The sequence below is a fragment of the Piliocolobus tephrosceles genome, chromosome 12, assembly GCF_002776525.5.
Source record: "Piliocolobus tephrosceles isolate RC106 chromosome 12, ASM277652v3, whole genome shotgun sequence".
NCBI lineage: Eukaryota > Metazoa > Chordata > Mammalia > Primates > Cercopithecidae > Piliocolobus > Piliocolobus tephrosceles.
In genome coordinates this window covers 42,779,443-42,798,028 of record NC_045445.1, presented here as the reverse complement: position 1 = coordinate 42,798,028, position 18,586 = coordinate 42,779,443, and the positions used below count along the sequence as shown (strand labels likewise).

At 41.6% G+C, this 18,586-nt stretch overlaps 1 protein-coding gene across 1 annotated transcript in view; it reads right to left on the bottom strand.

Annotated features, from left to right (window-relative positions):
* Positions 1-207: 207 nt before the first annotated feature.
* CAPN6 (calpain 6) overlaps positions 208-18,586 on the bottom strand; it is a 25,334-nt gene continuing 6,955 nt past the window's right edge. Inside the window, exons 3-13 of the mRNA XM_023203061.1 lie at positions 9,458-9,589; positions 8,175-8,383; positions 7,474-7,666; positions 6,716-6,909; positions 6,370-6,447; positions 6,078-6,264; positions 4,027-4,149; positions 3,667-3,869; positions 2,993-3,114; positions 2,490-2,626; positions 208-1,880 (exon numbers count right to left, since the gene is read on the bottom strand). Coding sequence (XP_023058829.1) covers positions 1,698-1,880; positions 2,490-2,626; positions 2,993-3,114; positions 3,667-3,869; positions 4,027-4,149; positions 6,078-6,264; positions 6,370-6,447; positions 6,716-6,909; positions 7,474-7,666; positions 8,175-8,383; positions 9,458-9,589 — 1,761 coding nt within the window. The 3' untranslated portion in view covers positions 208-1,697. The remainder of the gene's footprint in view (positions 1,881-2,489; positions 2,627-2,992; positions 3,115-3,666; positions 3,870-4,026; positions 4,150-6,077; positions 6,265-6,369; positions 6,448-6,715; positions 6,910-7,473; positions 7,667-8,174; positions 8,384-9,457; positions 9,590-18,586) is intronic.

The window sequence follows — 18,586 nt, the reverse complement described above, 5'->3', positions numbered from 1 at the left end:
AGACCCCTCTTTATTCTTCCAACTACCCCAGCATGCAAAGAACTGTACCATCAGAGTGTAGCCAGGGCCTTTGAATCCATCACACTTTTACTTGAGCTCAGATTTCGTGAAGTGCTCCAGCCCCCACCTCCAGTGGCTTTGAAACAAGTCTTAACAGATGTTCACTCTTGCCATCCATCCCATGCCATCAATTCAAGTCAAGACTGGTCAATGTATTGAATATGAACTTTATTGTGATTTGGTTTATGTAAGGCAGTGTAGTGAAGGCACTGCAGAAGTTAAACAGACTGGAAAACATGGTAAAAAATGAGCGAGCTAAAAATGAATGCTTGCTGGACTAGGCTAAGTACTACAACTATGTTTCTTTTTCATCATTGCAGAAGCGTTGAAATATTGTTGAAGGTGGGGGTTTGGGGTGGAATTAGGGAAGGCTTCATGGAGGAGGTGGCATTTATACTGGGCCTTGAAGGAGGGGCAGAACATTGATAGGTTAAGATGGAGGGAAGAACATTTCATAATGACTGACTCTAGAGAAAATTCTGTAGAAGTACTGAAAAATGAGAGGGCAAACACTCCCAGCGAGTGAAGCATCCCAACTGAGAGAAAAGTCTGAGGAGTCTGGGCTGGGACCAAAGTCTCAAGTCCCCAGATGGGGTCTTCAGTACAAATGATATTAGGAGGCACAGGACAATGGGCTTGTTTGTAAACCTAGCAGCAGCGAGAGGTTTCACATTGCAGTCAGGGGCCCCAAACTGGCTGTCGTATGTCTGGGTGAATTCTCTCATCTTTTAGGTGTGTATGGTACTTACTTATCTTTCCTCTTGCCCACTGACTGCCTAAACGGTAGTTCGTGCGCGCCCATGTGCGCGTGTGTGAGTGTAGGTGTGTGTAGGTGGGTGGGGGACCGAGGCTTTGTCTCCCACTGCAGCTTCTTCCACTTTTCCTTCTTGTGGCACACAGCTGGCTTCCATTGAGCTGAAGCTCAAGCCCTTCTCACTGTCTAGGACTCATTGAACTCCAGCTCTTGATTAAGCACCTAGGAAGCTTTCTCAACATGAAGGTAAAATTTACTGTGGGGGGGTGACTTGGTTGAGGGCAGGACTACACTTTCCGGAGGTGGTGATGGTGGTGAGTGGTGGTGGTAGTGGTGGTGGTGGTGGTGGTGGTGGTTGTGGTTGGTGGTGGTGGCAGTGGTGACTGTAAGGGTTGGGGACTTAAAGCCGGCTCTGGCTGCTGGGTGAAATGCTGCTGGGAAGTCTATAGTGTTCAGTCAGGAGCTAGGATGTCAGGCTAGACCAGCTTGGCCTTGATCAGCCCTCCTCCTTCCTCAACATGCCCTACAGGGGAGATATATCGAACAACTGAAAACATCACAGACATCTGTAGGGAGTTCAGCCTCTTGTTATTGTCCTGCTTGAATCTCACCCCCGGAAGCCCCAGAAATCCTTTCTTGGCAAACGTGTATGATGTCTAGATAGGACTGTCGCCTCCCCATGTCCAGCTGCTGGAGGTATATAGGTTATGTCGCTACTGATGCTACTTGGATTGGGAAGTATGGGGAATTTATCAGAAGAGAGGAAAAGCTGATTATCGTGAATCTCATTCTTTCTAAAGATTGTGAATCTGACCTAAGACCTGGCACCTGACAGAAAATAAAAGGGTGGCAAGCTTTGTCAGGATTCTCTGGGATTGGAGATTTAGAGCTCAGTGAGATCATCGCTGGAAATAACCTTGAAACTGATGTGGCCTTGCTTGACTTTGGCAGTTGGACCACCCTTCTTACGCAGGTACAGAGACTTCAGATCACGGCAGTCGCTGGGGTCAGCATCCAGAGTAACCTGCCCCAAGAACTGATCACAGAATTTTCGGCTGTTCCAGACCTGGAAAGACAAATGAAGGGAGTGAAGATGAGCAGCCCTCAGTGAGATTAACCTTTGCCCAGTGACATCCAGATCTAATGCTGAGCTTCAAAAGATTTGTTTTAAAACCAAGAGACCATTCTGTCCTTTCCTGATAGCCCATCAGCTGAGGGAAGGATATCTCAAAGAATATAGGTGAAAAGCCAGAAAACGGAATCTCCGGTTTGTTCTTGACCTGTGGGATGGTTACCTAAAGGCTGCTGGTCAGGCGTATTAAGTCAGAAAAACTGCCAGACTGCAGTGATTCATCCTGACCTAGCCATGTTGAGGGTCCTCTGAACTGGCATATGTTTCCCTCCATGGGATTTTATGATACGTATGTTAACATGTGTACTGGTGAGCATGTGGGCTTTTGCCCACAATTAAATAAATGGAAGAGAGGAGATTTAGGATGGATGGTAATAAGGAAGTCAGTGTCCATGCTTGGTGAGAAGAGTTTTTGAGTATAATACAAACCAAAAAATATGATAATTCTTACTCTGCATCCTAAACATATATAAGGTACTTGGGATCATCTAGTATCTGGTACGGAGTATGAGTGTTTCTGGGGACCCCTGTACACACTCTTACCTGTACTATAATAGGAATGTCAGTGGTCCTTCTGTAGAAAATGGCCTGGGTGTCAAAAATGGCATGAACTGTATTCTTCTGGACAGGAGAACGGACTTCCTCCTTTCCACATTTGATGACCAAATATGGGTTTACAGCTGGAACAAAGTGACATGTTTTTAACACAGCAATTAAAGTTCCTTTTCTAGATAGACAAGAAGGTATCTCAGTAAGCCAGTCCTGGGACTTTCAGCATAGCACCTGAGCACCGGAATGACTGAGATTCAACACTTTTATTCCCACTTCCCTTTCCTTTTCCATATTTTGTATAGGAATATGAAAATGAATCTATTGTAGGCCTTGCCTGAAGTTGACATCCCATCCTCTGCCATGATTGCCATCCATTCCCAACTTCTCTAGACTGAAAATATTGCTGGAGAAAATCATCTGTGATCATATTTTCTAACTTATGTGCTATAAATGCAACTGAATTTTGCTTTCCCAGACATTCCTGCCATTCTTACTTTCATTGGCATACTTCTTCTCCAGGTCCTCAGCACTATGAACAGTGATCTGAGTAACTACTTTCGGGTAGCCACGAGCCAAGTTCCAGCAGGACATTTTGGGCATGTCCAGAGTCAGTTCCCTAGAACATCAAAAATAAGATATTTTCATCATATGATAAACATCCTTTATCATTGCTGAAAAGCATGAAACATTGTATGACTTAGCCCATTCTTCCTCAGATATGGCTTATATATATTTTGAGCATGCTTTCCTTTCTCCTTTCTTTAAGGGCCAGGAGATAAAGATCAAAGTAGGCAGGGCTGGGAAAAAAAAGGTGGCTTTGGTGACCCAGCACTCAGAACATAATAGAAGAGCAGGGAGGAGTGCCATCTGCTTAAGAAAAGAGGGTATCAGCCAGAAAACAGAAGACAAAATTTGATGTGGAAGAACTTAGACTATAGGCCTGTTCCTCTTTAAGGGTAGCTCAGAGCTCTAAAGTTCAGACCTTCACTGGGGAATTTCCCCCAACCCCCCTTTTAGAAATATTTTTACCACCATGATTTCAATTAATTAAGTCTGATTTAAACAAGTTGTCCCATCGAACGTCTGAAGAGGGGAGATGGGTGAAGGGGTTCAGGATTGGAGGTAAAGCAAAGAACAGGGGTTTGAGGGCTTGCAAAGGAAACTGAACCTGAGCTGGACAGGCACTTCAGAGAAGATTCTCAGGAGAAACTCGCTGGTGCGACCATGCTGGAACATGGTTGGGACAAGCACATAGTTGCCCTTCTTCAAGTACTTGCTCAGAAATACTGTGCGAGTGTCAATATAGGTGGAAGTCCCAGCACGCTCCTGGATGTAGAGGTGGTGGAGGCGGAATTTGCGGTTCATCTCCACCTGGAAATGAAATAGGGTAAAATATTCAATTCCACTCAAATCGTGGTTTTTGTATCCTCCGTTTTCTTTATCCTTAGGCCTTTCATTCTTCCCCTACCCCTAAATCATCCTAATTTTTACTTTGTTTGCCTTCATTCTCTCTGCTCCAAATTTTTACCTTGAAGAGCTCAAAGCCAATGATGTAATTGTCAGGTCTTCCCATTCGGCGGTAAGTACGCAGGTCCTTCTGCTGCAGTGACATAATGACCTTGTGCCCATCCTCAGGCACGGTGAAGATGTACTAAGGGAAAGAGGCCACCAAAGAGGTGAGTTAGCATTCCCATTTCAGATAAGCCAGCTTAAATTTCAGGGAAGAAAGTTTGTCATTGGGAAGCAGAGCCTTGAGTTATTTTCTGGGCTTTGATATTGATCAGACAAGGTCTTGGATAATTCATTGACTTGCTAAGTGCATACCATTAATACTTGCTTCTTTCTATGTCATTCAGCATGTGTTGAGGGATAACTTTATTCTTAGCCTTTGATGCCAAAGAGGATATGCTTTGTTCTAATAAGTTATTGGTAAATTATTGTATTATTATTATTGTTGTTATTATTATGCCTTTGTATTTAAATGCCATTTATAGAAAACATCTGGAATCCATAAAGACAGAAAGGGTTTTCATTTGACTCAACCTGACACTACAGCATCACCCTGGGCTAGCCTCCTATTGCCAGCCAGACATATGGCCTGTGGAAGAGCTGGATCCACTTCCTTGGAGAATTGATGTTTTGCTACTGCCACTTTAAGGAAGCTACAAGCCTGTGTCAGACTTTCCAAACATCATCTGGGGAATCACGGTGCTATTAGGAGATAAAACTAAAAGGCATCAGATTTTCCTTTCTGTCTCTGTCTCCATTCCTCTCTCCCTTTAGAAGGAAACATAAAACAGCTATTCGGGAGGCTAAGGCAGAAGGATCCCTTGATCCCAGGAATTCAAGGGTGCAGTGAACTGTGATCCTGCCACTGCACTCTAGTCTGGGCAACAAAGTGAGATCCCATCTCTAAAATGACGGACGGAAGGAAGGAAGGAAGGAAGGAAGGAAGGAAGGAAGGAAGGAAGGAAGGAAGGAAGGAGGGAGGGAGGGAGGGAGGGAAGGAAGGAAGGAAAGAAGGAAGGAAGGAAGGAAGGAAGGAAGGAAGGAAGGAAGGAAGGAAGGAAGGAAGGAAAGAAGGTAAGAAGAAAAAACAGATTCAGAACTAAGGCCCCTAAGTTCAATCCTGTACATACATATAGAGTGAAACCATTTTCCCAGCTTAGTATATGTGCCTAATACTTGAAACATTTCCAGAGTTGTAAATGGAGGTGAGGTGGTGTGTGGCGGGGGAGATAGGAGATTTCTTTTCTTTAGGAACAATTAAAATGGAAAGGGTGGAAGAGCAGTATGAGTTAGGTGAATCAGCCCACTAGTCTCGGTATTCTCCTAAATGCCTGACCAATGAGATCCATGGAAAGAAAAGACACACCCGTGTCCAGTGAGGCAGCAATATAGGCAGAATTCTTGTTTTCTATGCGTTAGCTCATCAGCACATTTTGAGATGAAACCATCCAGGTTATTATAGATTCGGGCTTTAGATGTTTGGGTTTTTTACTCTGGACTTGACCCTGCTGTGTCACCTGGAATAGCACTGTAATGGGAGATGGATGGGATAGAGTCATTGACAGGGCAATGATTCAAATCCTGGGAAAAATGACCCGGATCTAGATGATAAAATGGAGGCATAATAATGGGGTTCAAAAGAGTCATCTGCATTAGAAAGAGGAAGAATATAGTAAATGTGTACCCCAGAGAACAGCTGGGCAGTAAAGCGAAATGAGGAAGAATGGAGAGAACATCTCAAAGCAGATCTTCTCTCTCCAATGTGGGACCATCACAAGGAAGCAGGGATTGTCAAAGAGCCATACCAGGCGATATGGCCAGAAGAGAGGCAGCCAGAGGAGGTGATTCAGATTTGATAATGCTGCCAAAGTCTGTCTCTGCAAAAAGGCATAGTCTGCTGTGGTTTACAAGCGCCTGAGACAATCCCTAGGGATCCTGGTTGATGAATATTACACGATAACTGCAAATGGAAGACTTGATGCTAAAGAAATACTCCAGAGATGACCAAAGCAAGATCTGAGTTCCTATTGACTGGATAACTTTGAGGCAAATCAAGTAATTGACTCAAACCTGGGGATTCTGCAGGAAGGTATCACGGTTGTTATAGCAGCCTCCTGAGCGGTTCATCAGGGGATCATCATCCACAGTCCAGCATCCCAACACCGATTCCAGCTCCTTTCGGCCAAAAATAGGGTTGTTCACATTGCGGCAGACATTCAGTTTGTGAAAGTTGCGGCAAAAGTCCTCCAAGCTCATCCTGAATGGAAGGAGCACAGGAAAAAGATAAAGATGATATTTAATACTTAACACTGTAGTTCCATGTGGAAGCCCCAATTCCCTTAGTGCAGAAACCGCTCCTCACCAAAACTCTCCATCATCAGACATAACAAGCCCCAGGTTTTTGCGATCTCCTGCAGTCAGTTGCTGCCACTCTTCAGAACTGAAAGCAAATAGAAAGAAAGAAAAAAAAAAAAGATAGACCATTATGTTTGCCATTGACTTCTTGTAGTAAGCAGGATGCCAGAGAAACAGAACGCAGGAGAATCAGTCCTGCTTTATTTCATCTGTGGCTGGGTCACAGACCCCATGCCTGACAAGAGCCCACAGGTGTCACTGAGCACTGAGAGCACACTAGAAGTCTGGAGGGATGGGTCTGGGAGAACTACAGGGCTTTGGAGATGTAGCTGTGAAAGTGGAATGCAACTCACATTTCACTCCAGGGGCCACTCCATTCCTGTCTTCCCAAGGGGTTTCTCAGGCGAATCATATACAGCTTCTCAGCACTGAAGACTTCCACAAGTCTCTCTCCAAGACGAATTTTGCGAATATCAGTCATGGTGTAGGTATGGCCCTTCAGCAGACCCCAATCAGTTTCAACTTCTTGCTCCTCCTGATTGGGAGACTGAGAGCAAAGAAAGATATATAAAGGCACAGGAACTGGGAGACCCAGTCCTGACCCCCCTTCTTCATTAATTGGCTTAACCCAGTAGGATTGAAGCTAGTTCTCACACAGATGGAAATTTCATCCTGACACCCAACTTGAAACAAAAGCAGTAGAGAAAAAGAAATAAAGAATGTAATATAACAACTCAAACAAGTCAGATTCAGACTATCCACTGTAGTACATTAATATGAACTGACATAAAATTTTATGGGGCAGATTCATTTATTGAACAAGCAGCCATAACCTCAAGATCTAGAAGCAGAGACAGGAGGAATAATTTAGCAGAGACTACTGACACCAGCCTGGATGCTGCGTTGGTTCCATGTGGAATGACTGGTACAAAAGGATAAAAAATTAAAGCACCTCAACTTCTACACCAGGACAAAATGTGTATCTTAGCTTTCCAAGTACCATTAATAGTTTTCCATGGGTCTTTGGGTTAAGGGCGAATTTCCCCACTGAATTTTGTAGTCTCTTCTGCCAGGAATGAGTATACAGTGGTTGTTTTTCATGAGTACAAACCTCAATGGAACAGCAGATCAGACCACCTTTGGTAAATGTTTTGTACAGTTCTCCGAATAGCTTGTACTTCTCCTCAACAAGCTCAGTGTATCTTCCTTTCTGCATGTCAACAGTTTCAGCCAATGTGCCCGTGAAGTCCACAATAATATCAGTGATGGTCAAACCATCCAGGGCCTCATAACAGCCTAGCAGCCTGAGGGCAAGGATGCAAGGTTATCTTTGTAAAATTGTTTTTCCAGGTCAAGAACATCATACTCTAAAGAATCAGAACATTCCCTGACTAGACTTTACCAGATGGCTTTTCTCTAGGTATGAAATGAGATATTTTTTGAAATCATATTCAGAAATTTCTAGGCTTAGGCTATGTTGATCAAGGACAATCTATGCAAAAACTTCTTTCTATGGGGAGATATTAGATAAAGAAAAAACGAAGTGATAATGTCATGTGATCTGCAGATAGCAGCAGGAAAGGATACCTGGGAGCAGGTAAGAGTTTAAATGGAGACAAGAACCTCTAATTCCTCTCTCATCTAAGATTTCTGACAGCCAGGCCCAAGTGCAAAACAATGCCTTGGTTCTGACTGACATCTTACCCAACTTAAACTCCAGGGTTGGGCTGGGAGAGAATGAGCTCCCAAAGACAAATGCGGCTTTCCTTTCCTCATGTACCCTGACAGCAGACTAGTCAATCCCCTCCTTACTTTGCATAAGCTTTTTCCAGCAGAGCATTCCAAAACTCATTCATGGAGGTGGAAAAAGAGAAGACCAGATCTCCATTAATGGTGGGCAACAAGTCATCAATCACCACTTCAGTCCATTCTCCAAAATGCCAGAAACGAAAGCGAAATATCCCAGCATATTTATCTGTTTTTTGAGGGTCCCACTCCTGTTCCTTATGGTTAGGAATTGTCTAGAAATGCAAGAACATTTAATCAAGTGTTATTCACCAGACCACATCCAGAAACTGAGATGACAATTTACTCCTGGCAAATCCACATGACAACAGGAAGCAAGCCACATACACCTGGTTTGAGTCTGGATTGGAAAATCCTAGGTATAGCATTTTGCCCACAACTTCTGCTTCCTCAGATCAGTTTGGCTGAGGATGATATCACCATGCCTGTCTAAATGCACACAGGAGAACACAGTGTGGCTGGGACAACCAGTCAGTGGTTAAATGCTTTCCACAAATAATCTATAAACTAGATGTTGAGAAGCGGATGACATAAACATATTCATGATTGCATGTTTAAAATGCAAGGCATTCTAAAAAGCAAAACCAATCAAAATCAAGGCCCATTGTAGTTTGTTTTTTAAATATCCATTCTAGAGATTTTATATCAATTCTATTGAATATGGATTTAATTTGCATTTCGAATAAAATCATGTTTAGGAATTTTTTTTATATAACAGCTACACATTAATATTCTAAAATTATTTTTTGAGGAAAATGTTTTAACTTTGTCCCAAGTCAAGTTAATACTTCATTGCCTTGAACTCTACCTGAATGCTAAAGGAATTTTTGTACTGTTAATAATTTATTAGAACCTTTTCAAAGTCCTACTTCTGTCTTTCTCACCTTTTCTGTTATTAATATGTATTAGTGACTCCCTGGTTTCTACTGACTTTATATCCCAGTAGGTACAGACAATGTAATATGCAGAGATACTGAGTCAATGCACGGCAAATGATAACCAAAGATTTCAATGAGCATATATGACAAAGCAAGTAGAGTAAAATGTTAATGGCAGAATCTAGGTGGGTATATGAGTGCTCACTATAAAATTCTTTCAACTTTTCTGTGTTTGCAAAACTTCTTATAATGAAAACTTCTTATAATGAAATGGAGGGAAGTCGCCTAGTTAATACCTCTACTTGCAAGAAATACAACAATCTAAGAAAGTTATGAGCTGATTTTTTCCTAAAGTTATTAAAGAAGACAAGAAAGTGGAAACTGAATGAGGTCCCACAGGAGGGATAATACCTTTGTCCAATGAGTCTCCTGAACAGCCAAACAGGAAAATGCAGAAACCATTGGCTTGTGCCCCAGTCTCCCTTGGGTCAGCTGGTGGTTGCTAATATTGCCCACAATCAGACGGGGGTCATCACAGATGTCCTATGAATACAATAATTGGTTATATGAGAGTCTGGGAATAGTTTCATAAGAGTCACTGTGAGCTGAACTAGGCAGGACAGCCTTCATAGAGGAGATAAGGTTAGAGTTGAAAAATGAGTAGACTTTCCACAGGTGGGTTGAAGGGAAGACTGGGGATTATAAGGAAAACCAAAAAACAGTTGATCATCTTGCCCCATGTTTGGAAGTGGCAGGAGAAATGAAAGGAGGGGTTGTGACGAGATTGGGTGCCATGCGGTGGTGAGGGCTCTTAGACATAGCTATCATTGGGGTTTGGGAGAGTTTTCACCACAGTAGTGACCTTTCAAAAAAAATAATAACTAGGAATTAGTACATTACACTCTGATCCTATTTTGCTAGGATGAGATTTTCTGAAGCACCTGTGTTTGGAAGGGAGGTTGTATTAAAGAGACAAGGTCTAATGAAGGTTAACGTTAATTATTCTCCTTCTCTAGGAAAATCAGTTAGAAGACCTTATAGGAAGGCCTTTTCTAACATAAAGCAAAAGCAACAGTGGTCTCCATAGCAACCAGATTTTTCTACATTTTTGGATGAATATAGATGACAGCAGCATGAATAGCAAGTGGTAATAAACCACTCACAGGAACACTTCAACCAACCCTCTTCCCAGTGAAGGTCCTGAGGGAATCTGGGCAGAGTGGGGGCAGTATTTGTTTGGAATGTATGCATGTATCTTCCCCCCAACATATTAACTGTGCCTTTGCCCTGGGAGTAAGAAAATGACACCTAAATAATACAATTATAACATAAAGTGATAGGGCACAGTAGAGTCATTTTCAAAGCATAATTCATGTCTAAAGGAAGAATCCCCATAATTCTCCTGATCATAGTCAGAATAGGATTCACAGTGGTGTTAACACTGGAGTTGACTAGAATTAGGCAGTTGGACAAGAGAGGGGTACAGTGGCATAACAGGTAGAGAGAAAGGCATGGGCAAAGGCATTGTGGCATACATGACACTGCATGGTTGAAGACATAATTGGGTGACTCAGAGTACCAGCATTTGCAGAGTTCAAAGGCAGGAAATACCAATGCATTCTTGACTAGATCGAGAAAGCTTCACGAGGAGGCCATTGACCGGTACCTTGACATTCTGCTTACGCAGCAGAAATAAATCCTTGTCTCAAATGGAATCTAGACATATATCCTTTTAAAAAGTATTAGAGGCAGCTATATTTTTCTGGTCCTCAAATCTCTTTTTTTAATGGCCATAATTCTCCTTGATGAAGGGTCTGGTCTACAGAATGAAACATTCCATATATTCTTTAAAAACCAAAATAACTCTGGAAAGAAATAGGCAGGCATTCTGGGCAAAGACAAGTCCAAGTTAGAGATTAATTGGGCATCTCTCTGCCAAAAGGAGATGGCTAGATGGGTTGTCAGCTTTGGATTCTCAGGTCTTTTTTTTTTTAGATGCATGCCTGGTAGCTCACAACTACTTTTTGTTTTAGAAGAATTTTCTATCTTAAAAAAGATTTTTTATGAGTTGCAAACTGCATTTGTTTTCACTGGTTGAACATAGAGCAGGTATGTTGAGTGAGTCAAACCCTGATGTTCTTTTTCTTCTCATTGTTTTTTGCCTTTTCTAAAATGAAACTAAGCACAGTTTTTCCTCCCCAGGTCAGGTGTTTTCATTTTATTTGGAGCAAGATGTAAAAGTATAAAATAATTTCTTTGACCTAGATAATACATATCATAGTTTCCTAACATGGAAAAACAATAAAGTGAACACTGATATATGAAAAAGTGTGCTTTTAGACTAGTAAGAAAAATTATTTGCTAGTTTTATGTAGAGTTGTTAGTGGTTGGAGATACACTATGGTGTCTTGAATTTCCATAAGATTTTCATTTCACAATAGGTATCTAGGCTTAGCCAACACTTTTGGCATGTCAACTTCTATTGAAGACATAAAGGGTCACATAAGTGAGCAAAAAGACATATAAACAGAATTCAAATTGAGGAATGGTGTAATTATTCTGTTGTAGACCCAAGATGGATATGATTATTATATATTATATGTGTGTGTCTATGTATAGATATGTATGTACATATAATATATATATTAAAAGCTATGTCAAATTCATGAGAGAATGTAAGTTTGGGGCCCCTCCCCCCCATGTTCCATTTCATCTTATAAACCGGCCCATTCTCCAGGTATGCTTTACCCCTCTTCATACACGACGGCTATTTAACAATAGATTTAAAACATGACAAGTTAACAGTCATAGAATGTCAAAACTGGAATGAATTTTGGAGACTAGTAAAGCTTATCTTTCACATGAGGAAGCAAGCTCAGAGAAGGGCAATAACTTGCTACTCTGATCATCTAGCTAGTCAGCAGGAGACCTAGGCCTAACGTTTTTTTATTTTTCAGAACCACATATGGCTAGAGAATAAAACTCAAGACCTCAGTCATCCATCCCTGTGCCTTTAGGCTCAACAATAGCCACCACATAAAGGATGATATTGTGCAACTCCTCAGGGACAGAGATGCTACCACCTCTTTCAGTCATTCATCCCAATGTTTTATGCCTCCGCTTAAAACCTACCTAAACACTCTTCACTCTCTTGGAAAACTTACTTACCTCTTAGCTTTTGATTCCAGGATAAATATCACTAATAGGTCTTAGTCTGCTCATTTAAATTCACTAAATATGAATCAATCTCTTACTATATGTAAACATCGTGATATGAAACCTGGGAAGCAAATCCTTTATTAAGCCATATCTTCTGTCTCTTTAAGGAAGTGAGGCATTAAAAGACTAGAAAGTAGCCAAGGATTTAGAAAGGGTAAATGGTAATAAGCCAATGCAAATCCAGCAGCAGCCAAACAGACTATTTGGTGACAAATTTGAAAACAACAAAATGACCGGTTGTTGACTTCTTCCCTAGTTTTGGACACACGGGTATCTTCCTGTTGGGGTTAAGGATGTAAGACTTGAGAAATTTTTCTGTAACTCAAAGCTGAGACGCAGAGTGCAGATGGGACATTTCAGCTTGAGCCGTGCTGGAGAGGTAGGAATGGAGTTGGAGGAGAGGTCACAGCACACATATTCACAATATTTGGGTGGCTTAGGAGCGAGGAGGGATGCTGAGCCCCTAATGGTTCCCAGCTGTGTTGGAACAGTTGAAGTGATCCTTGAACTGGGCTGTTTGTCACGGCAAAATGATTTCTTAGGAAGAAACACACAACTAGGAAGTTAGTACCAAGAGTAAAGCTGAAATGGTCCCCACATGACCCCGCCTCTGAGCCAAAACCTTCCATTAAGCAAAGCAGCTTCTCTAGGAAGTATGTTCTCTTAGCTTAGTCTTAAGGGACTTCTCATTGTCCTTACTTCATCTTCCTTCCCAGAGACCTCTGAGCGGGAGGGGGCATACAGTTACAAGTCCTGTAGCCCTGCACAAGGCACTTTATGTGACTCCCTTTGCACCTACCACATCCAAATTCAGCATTTTTTCTTTTACACAGGTGAAATTTACTGACAATAAACATGGAGGTCCAGGGTAAACCGCAGGAACCACAGTAAAATGAAAAGCTGCCCAGAAAACCAGCAGCCAGAAGAGTGGAAACACTTTTGACCAAGTGCTACGTGCAGTCTAGCAGTAGTGAGGGGGTACGAGTGTGGACACCTACAAGTGAGGCCAGCCCTGCGGTAGGTACATTAGGAATAAGTCCAGGGTCTGAATAGTCCCAGAAGGCTCAGGGGATAATTTGCACAGAACTGCTACTCAGGAATGGAGGGTTTTGTGAGCTAGTCCAAGTAGCTGTTATCTTACTTAGAAAATTGAACCATCCCCCAAATGGAGCATTTATAGGTGGACTTAGGCTCGAGGACCAATGTTGCACCAGCCTCTCAAGGAGTCCACTTTTCCTAATGGGGAGTTTCAATTCTGCATGAAGATTTGGTTATCAGTAAAATATTCTCTTCCTTCCTAACCCATCCAAGGAAAACTCAATATGGAGAATAGAATAGGATCTTAGGCCCAACTTCCACCTCCAAACTAGGCCACCAATCACTATGTAATCATTTTCCCACTTAACCTTCAGAATTCTGCTAGGAGACTCAAGGCATAGATCCCAAACTGCTTTTGGGGGAATAATTTGTGTATCTATGCAATGGAATACTGTTCAGCAATAAGATGGAATAACCTGATACGTGCCACAACATGGGTGACTCTTGAAAACATTATGCTAAGAAAAAGAAGCCAGTTACTTTCATGATTCCATTTTAAGTGAAATGTACGGAATAGGCAGTTCTGGATAGAAACCAAAAGTACATTAGTGGTTGGCTGCAGCAGGGGGTGGGGGTAGGGTGGAGGGATTACTCCTTTCAAATGTGCACAAGGGATCTTATTGAAGTGATGCAACTCTTCTACAACTGGGTTGTGGTAATATTTGCACAACTTTAAATTTACTAAAAATCATTGCTTTGTACACTTAAAACAGGTGAGTATCACAATATATAAACTGCACTTCGATAAAGCTGTTAAAGTTTGTTCATGCATAATTTAAAATAAATAGGACAGTTGGAGAGAAAGACTATGGGCCTATTCAACTCTCTTCAATTGTGTAAACAGTGGAAAACACTTAGGACCACTCACATGGGGTGATATAGTCTCTGGGAAGAAAAGGAAATTCTTGAACAGACTAGGCCAAAACTACTATACTGAGATGTTGCATTCAGCTGGTGGTTGGAAATTGCTATTAGCACAGAGGGAAAAGTGTTTCTTTTTTTACAGTTCCCTTACATGCCATCTATCACCCAAGCCTGTATATTCTGCTTTTAATGTCTCCCCTCATCTGCCTTTCCCTTCCATTTCTACTACCATAATTTTAATCCAGAGCCTCATCACCCTCCCACTCTCAACCAGACAACGTAGTAAAATGGCCCCAGGGGAATGTATTCTCGAAGGGAAGACTAGGCAACAGCAATGGTAGCAAGGTTGAACTTAAAACTTGACAGGAGAGCTGACAGATCTTGTGCAGGAGTCCTTTTTTCCTCCACAGTTGACAGTGCAAATTCCCATGAGGCTTTACTCCTTTTTAGTCAGGGATTAGATGTGTCTGATTTTAAGACAGTATTGTAGGTAGATATGAGTCAGTAAGGAAAAAAGCCAGAGGTGGGTAGGAGGGGAGAGTGGCTGGAGGGAGCTGGAGAAGAGATTTTCTGTGGGAATTTGGCAGGCAGATTTCAGCCAAAAAATCCAACCAGCAGTCTTATGATCACACTGTAACTCAGTATAAGTTAGATCTTATAATTTATGAAGACTATATATGTTGAGCTCCAGGAGGATAGAAAAGTCCCGGAGCACATGGTCTCAGGCAATATACCTGTGTACTCAGAAAACTAGGACAACAGCTGAGGCCAATGGACAGCTGGATAAATTAAGAACTTTCCTCTGGAGGGTATGGGCAGATGATATGGCATTGAACAATTGCAAAACACTCAGAATTCCTGCCATCTGAAGAGGCTCCTTAAAACACAGCAAGGAAGTGGCAAGTGGGAGGAGGGGAACTCAATCCTGCCCAAGAATGGGAGGGTGGCCCAGGCTGAGAGGGGCAGAGCTTGACTGGAGTCAGTCTGTTAAACTATCAGTGGTGTTTGCAGGCATGGAGGATTATGAAGGCAAAAGCCTTCAACACGAGAAAGGAAAAAGACAGAAAATATAAGGTTAATCGTGTTGCTTGCATTTTGGAGACTTCAGAAAAGAGCCCCAGTTAAGTGTGCAGCTACATGGCATGCCAAGGGACAAGATGTCTGTAAATTTCACTGCAAACCAGGATCTCAACCTTGCCAATGAGGCGGGGGAGGCCAACGACTCATCTGGTCTTCCTGAGCCAATTCAGAGAGGCCCAGCTCTGTCTCTCAGCTTTCCTGATGAGAGGCCAGAGAACTTTGACGTGGTTCTTGACCACAGGCTTGGCCTCCACTCTGGCTGGGAAGGAATCCACAGCTTTTCGAGGAGGCTCAGATGGTGGTCCAGAACCTTGTTTTTTTCTCCTACTCCCCACAAGAGGCCCCTTCCCTGACCATTCCAATCTATGGTAAACTCCCCTTCTTCAAAAATTCTACATGATTTACTGTCCATGTGCCTGAAAATAGCATTTCATACATCCAACATTCATTTCTTTTTTAACTCTTTGATAGCTCAATATCCATCTCCCCAACTAGAATGGGAGTGCCTCACCACAGGCCATGTCTGTGTCTTGCACCAAGGCTAGCATAGAGTAGGTGTTCAGTAAATATTTCTCTAGTGACCCTCCCTTTGGGCTTAATAAGACTAAGCAAACACCATGCTCTCAAACAGGAGAGTGTGGAACAATTAATGAAAGCGTGGCATCAACATAGTGAAGAGGAATGTGAGAACTGACTGGAGGGAAGCTACTTATTTTGGTAAAAACAGGAGACACAAACAACTAACTCTATCTCCCTGATATGACAGCAGGATAGAGTGAAAACTCATGCAGGCTTTGCAATCAAACCCAGATGAAAATCCTAGCTTGTTAGCAGTCTGACCCTGAGCAAATACTTACCTTCTCTTAAAGACACAGTTTCTTTCTATATAAAGATATATAATGGGCATGTATCTGCTGGTATTTTTTAAACTTGGAAAACAGAATTGCATCAAAGTAACTATTAACATGCCTACTTTGCTAAGCCATGGTACATAAGGGTGAAATAAAATAATGTACCTCAAACACAGTATCTGGTCCATAGTAGGCATGTCGTGACTGTTGATTCTTTTTCCTACCCATCCCCACTGTTCAGCCTCTCTCTCTGATTTTCTCTCACTTTAGAAGGGGTATTGTTTGCTTTAGAGGCAAAATGCCATGGTTGTTAAGACTTTTTCCTTCCCTGCTAATCCATCTAGGATTCAATCCACAGAATTTGGAGGATGAAGGCAAAGGACAATGGGCTGAGCCAAGATAGAGGGGGAAGGATGTGTCTAAAGACAGCCAGTACAGGAAACACTGTCTGCTTGGTGCACATCTGGGGAATGGCTTCATGTTGGCTTGCAATTTTGCTGCCCACCGGATTCCCTCCCACCTCCTCCACCTCACCCCTACCTATTATCCTTTTTCTCTTCTGTGTCTTCAACCTCTTCTTCTTTACCATCTACTTCTTAGCCTATAAATATGTTCAAGTCTGTCCTATTTCAGAAAGACACCTACCCAATACACCTCTCTTAATTTCCTGCTTCGTTTTTAGCTACTTTTGCCATATTGACATCTTTTCCTTCATATCCAAGCATCAGAAAAGAGGGATGCCCCTCATTTATCACCGTCCATTCATAAGAGTGGATCCCAGAAAATGTATCTCTATTTTCTCTATGTATTTTTGCAAAATAAAAAAAGCCTGTCTGCATACCAAAGTATTGGTTAGTGAATTCTGCTCATTTCCTAGATTTTTCTTGCAGGTCAGCTAAGTGATCCGCTGGAATGTCAATAACTCCAGACACAGAAAGGCAGGAGGAGTGTAATTTTCCTTCAGACAGAGCGAGTTTCTCCCAGTCTCATACTTTCAATGGTTGTCATTCTTTATAGGCAAAAACTAAGAGATGTTCTTTGAGTTGCATAGAAAACAAGTCTTGATGTAACCGGTGTATCTTGCCACCACATGGTAGCAACGTGCATAAACTGAAGTAGCTCTTGGCATAACTCCATTTAGGAATTTAAACTGTGGAAATTACAACTAAAAGTGATAGTTGGTAAAAGGGTTACCTGAAGGAGCAAACATTGAGATGATGCCTGAGATGGTTCCATAATAGCACACAGAAAGGAACCTCATTAAATAGGACCTGAATGTCTTCAGGATATTATGAAGGTCCAAGAACTTGCATTTCACAATGCCTATATGCCTATCACCTACATTGAGAAGGAGCTTAGGTACAATATCCTTCTATCCAGTTATACCCTTTAGATATAGCAAGGTTGCAATTTATTCTCCAGACTCCATCATCCTATTGTTTTATACATTGAGCTCCTGCCTACGTAGGGCTAGTGAAAGGGTTCTGAAACTTGCTTTAGAGACACAACATACAGATGATGCACAGAGAACCGCAACAGCTATTAATAGTTACTACTAATAGGTGGTGAAAGACCTACAATTCTACTTGAAGCCTACTTGTCCAGTTGTGGGATGATACAGGTGACAGTGTCCATAGAGCAGCAAAGAACCCATCTCGCCCCCATGAAAAATTCATCTTTTCTTTTGAAAATTCATCTCATTTATGCTTACTGTATAAGGAGTTTTTGTCCTCACTGGTCTAAAATTACGTTTAAATTGTTATGATAGGTAACTCAGTAAAGAGGCAAGAGCATAGTTGCTTTTCGAGTTACCATATTTACTCAAATGAACTTCCAAAAGAAAATAAGAATGGCATCTCTCTCTCTTTTTTGTACAGAAATATTCATAGCATCTTTAGGTGTAACAGTAAAAAATACTAGAACCAACTCCAATGCCCTTTAGTAGGTGAGTAGATGAATAAATTTTGGCATATCCATATCATAAATTACTACTCACCAGTAAAAACAAAACAACTATTGATACACAGAACACCTTGATTGGATCTTAGATTAATTTGCTTAAGGTTAAATAGCTAATCTCAAAAAGGTACAGCATATCTTTTTTTTTGTTGTGTTTTCTAAGTAAATCTGTCAAAATTTGACTAAAATTCAGGACTCCAAGCTAGAGCCAGGAGCGCAGATCCACGGAACTTTCATTATAAAGTTTTCTTTATGTGAGGTGATAAATACGTTAACTTGATTGTGGTAATTATTTCACAATGTATATGTATATCAAAACATCACATTGAACACCATAACATACACAATGTTTATTTGTTAATTATATTTTAATAAAGCTGAAGAGAGAGAGAGGAAAGAAAGAAAGACAGAAAGAAAGAAAGAGAAAGAAAGAAAGAAAGAAAGAAAGAAAGAAAGAAAGAAAGAAAGA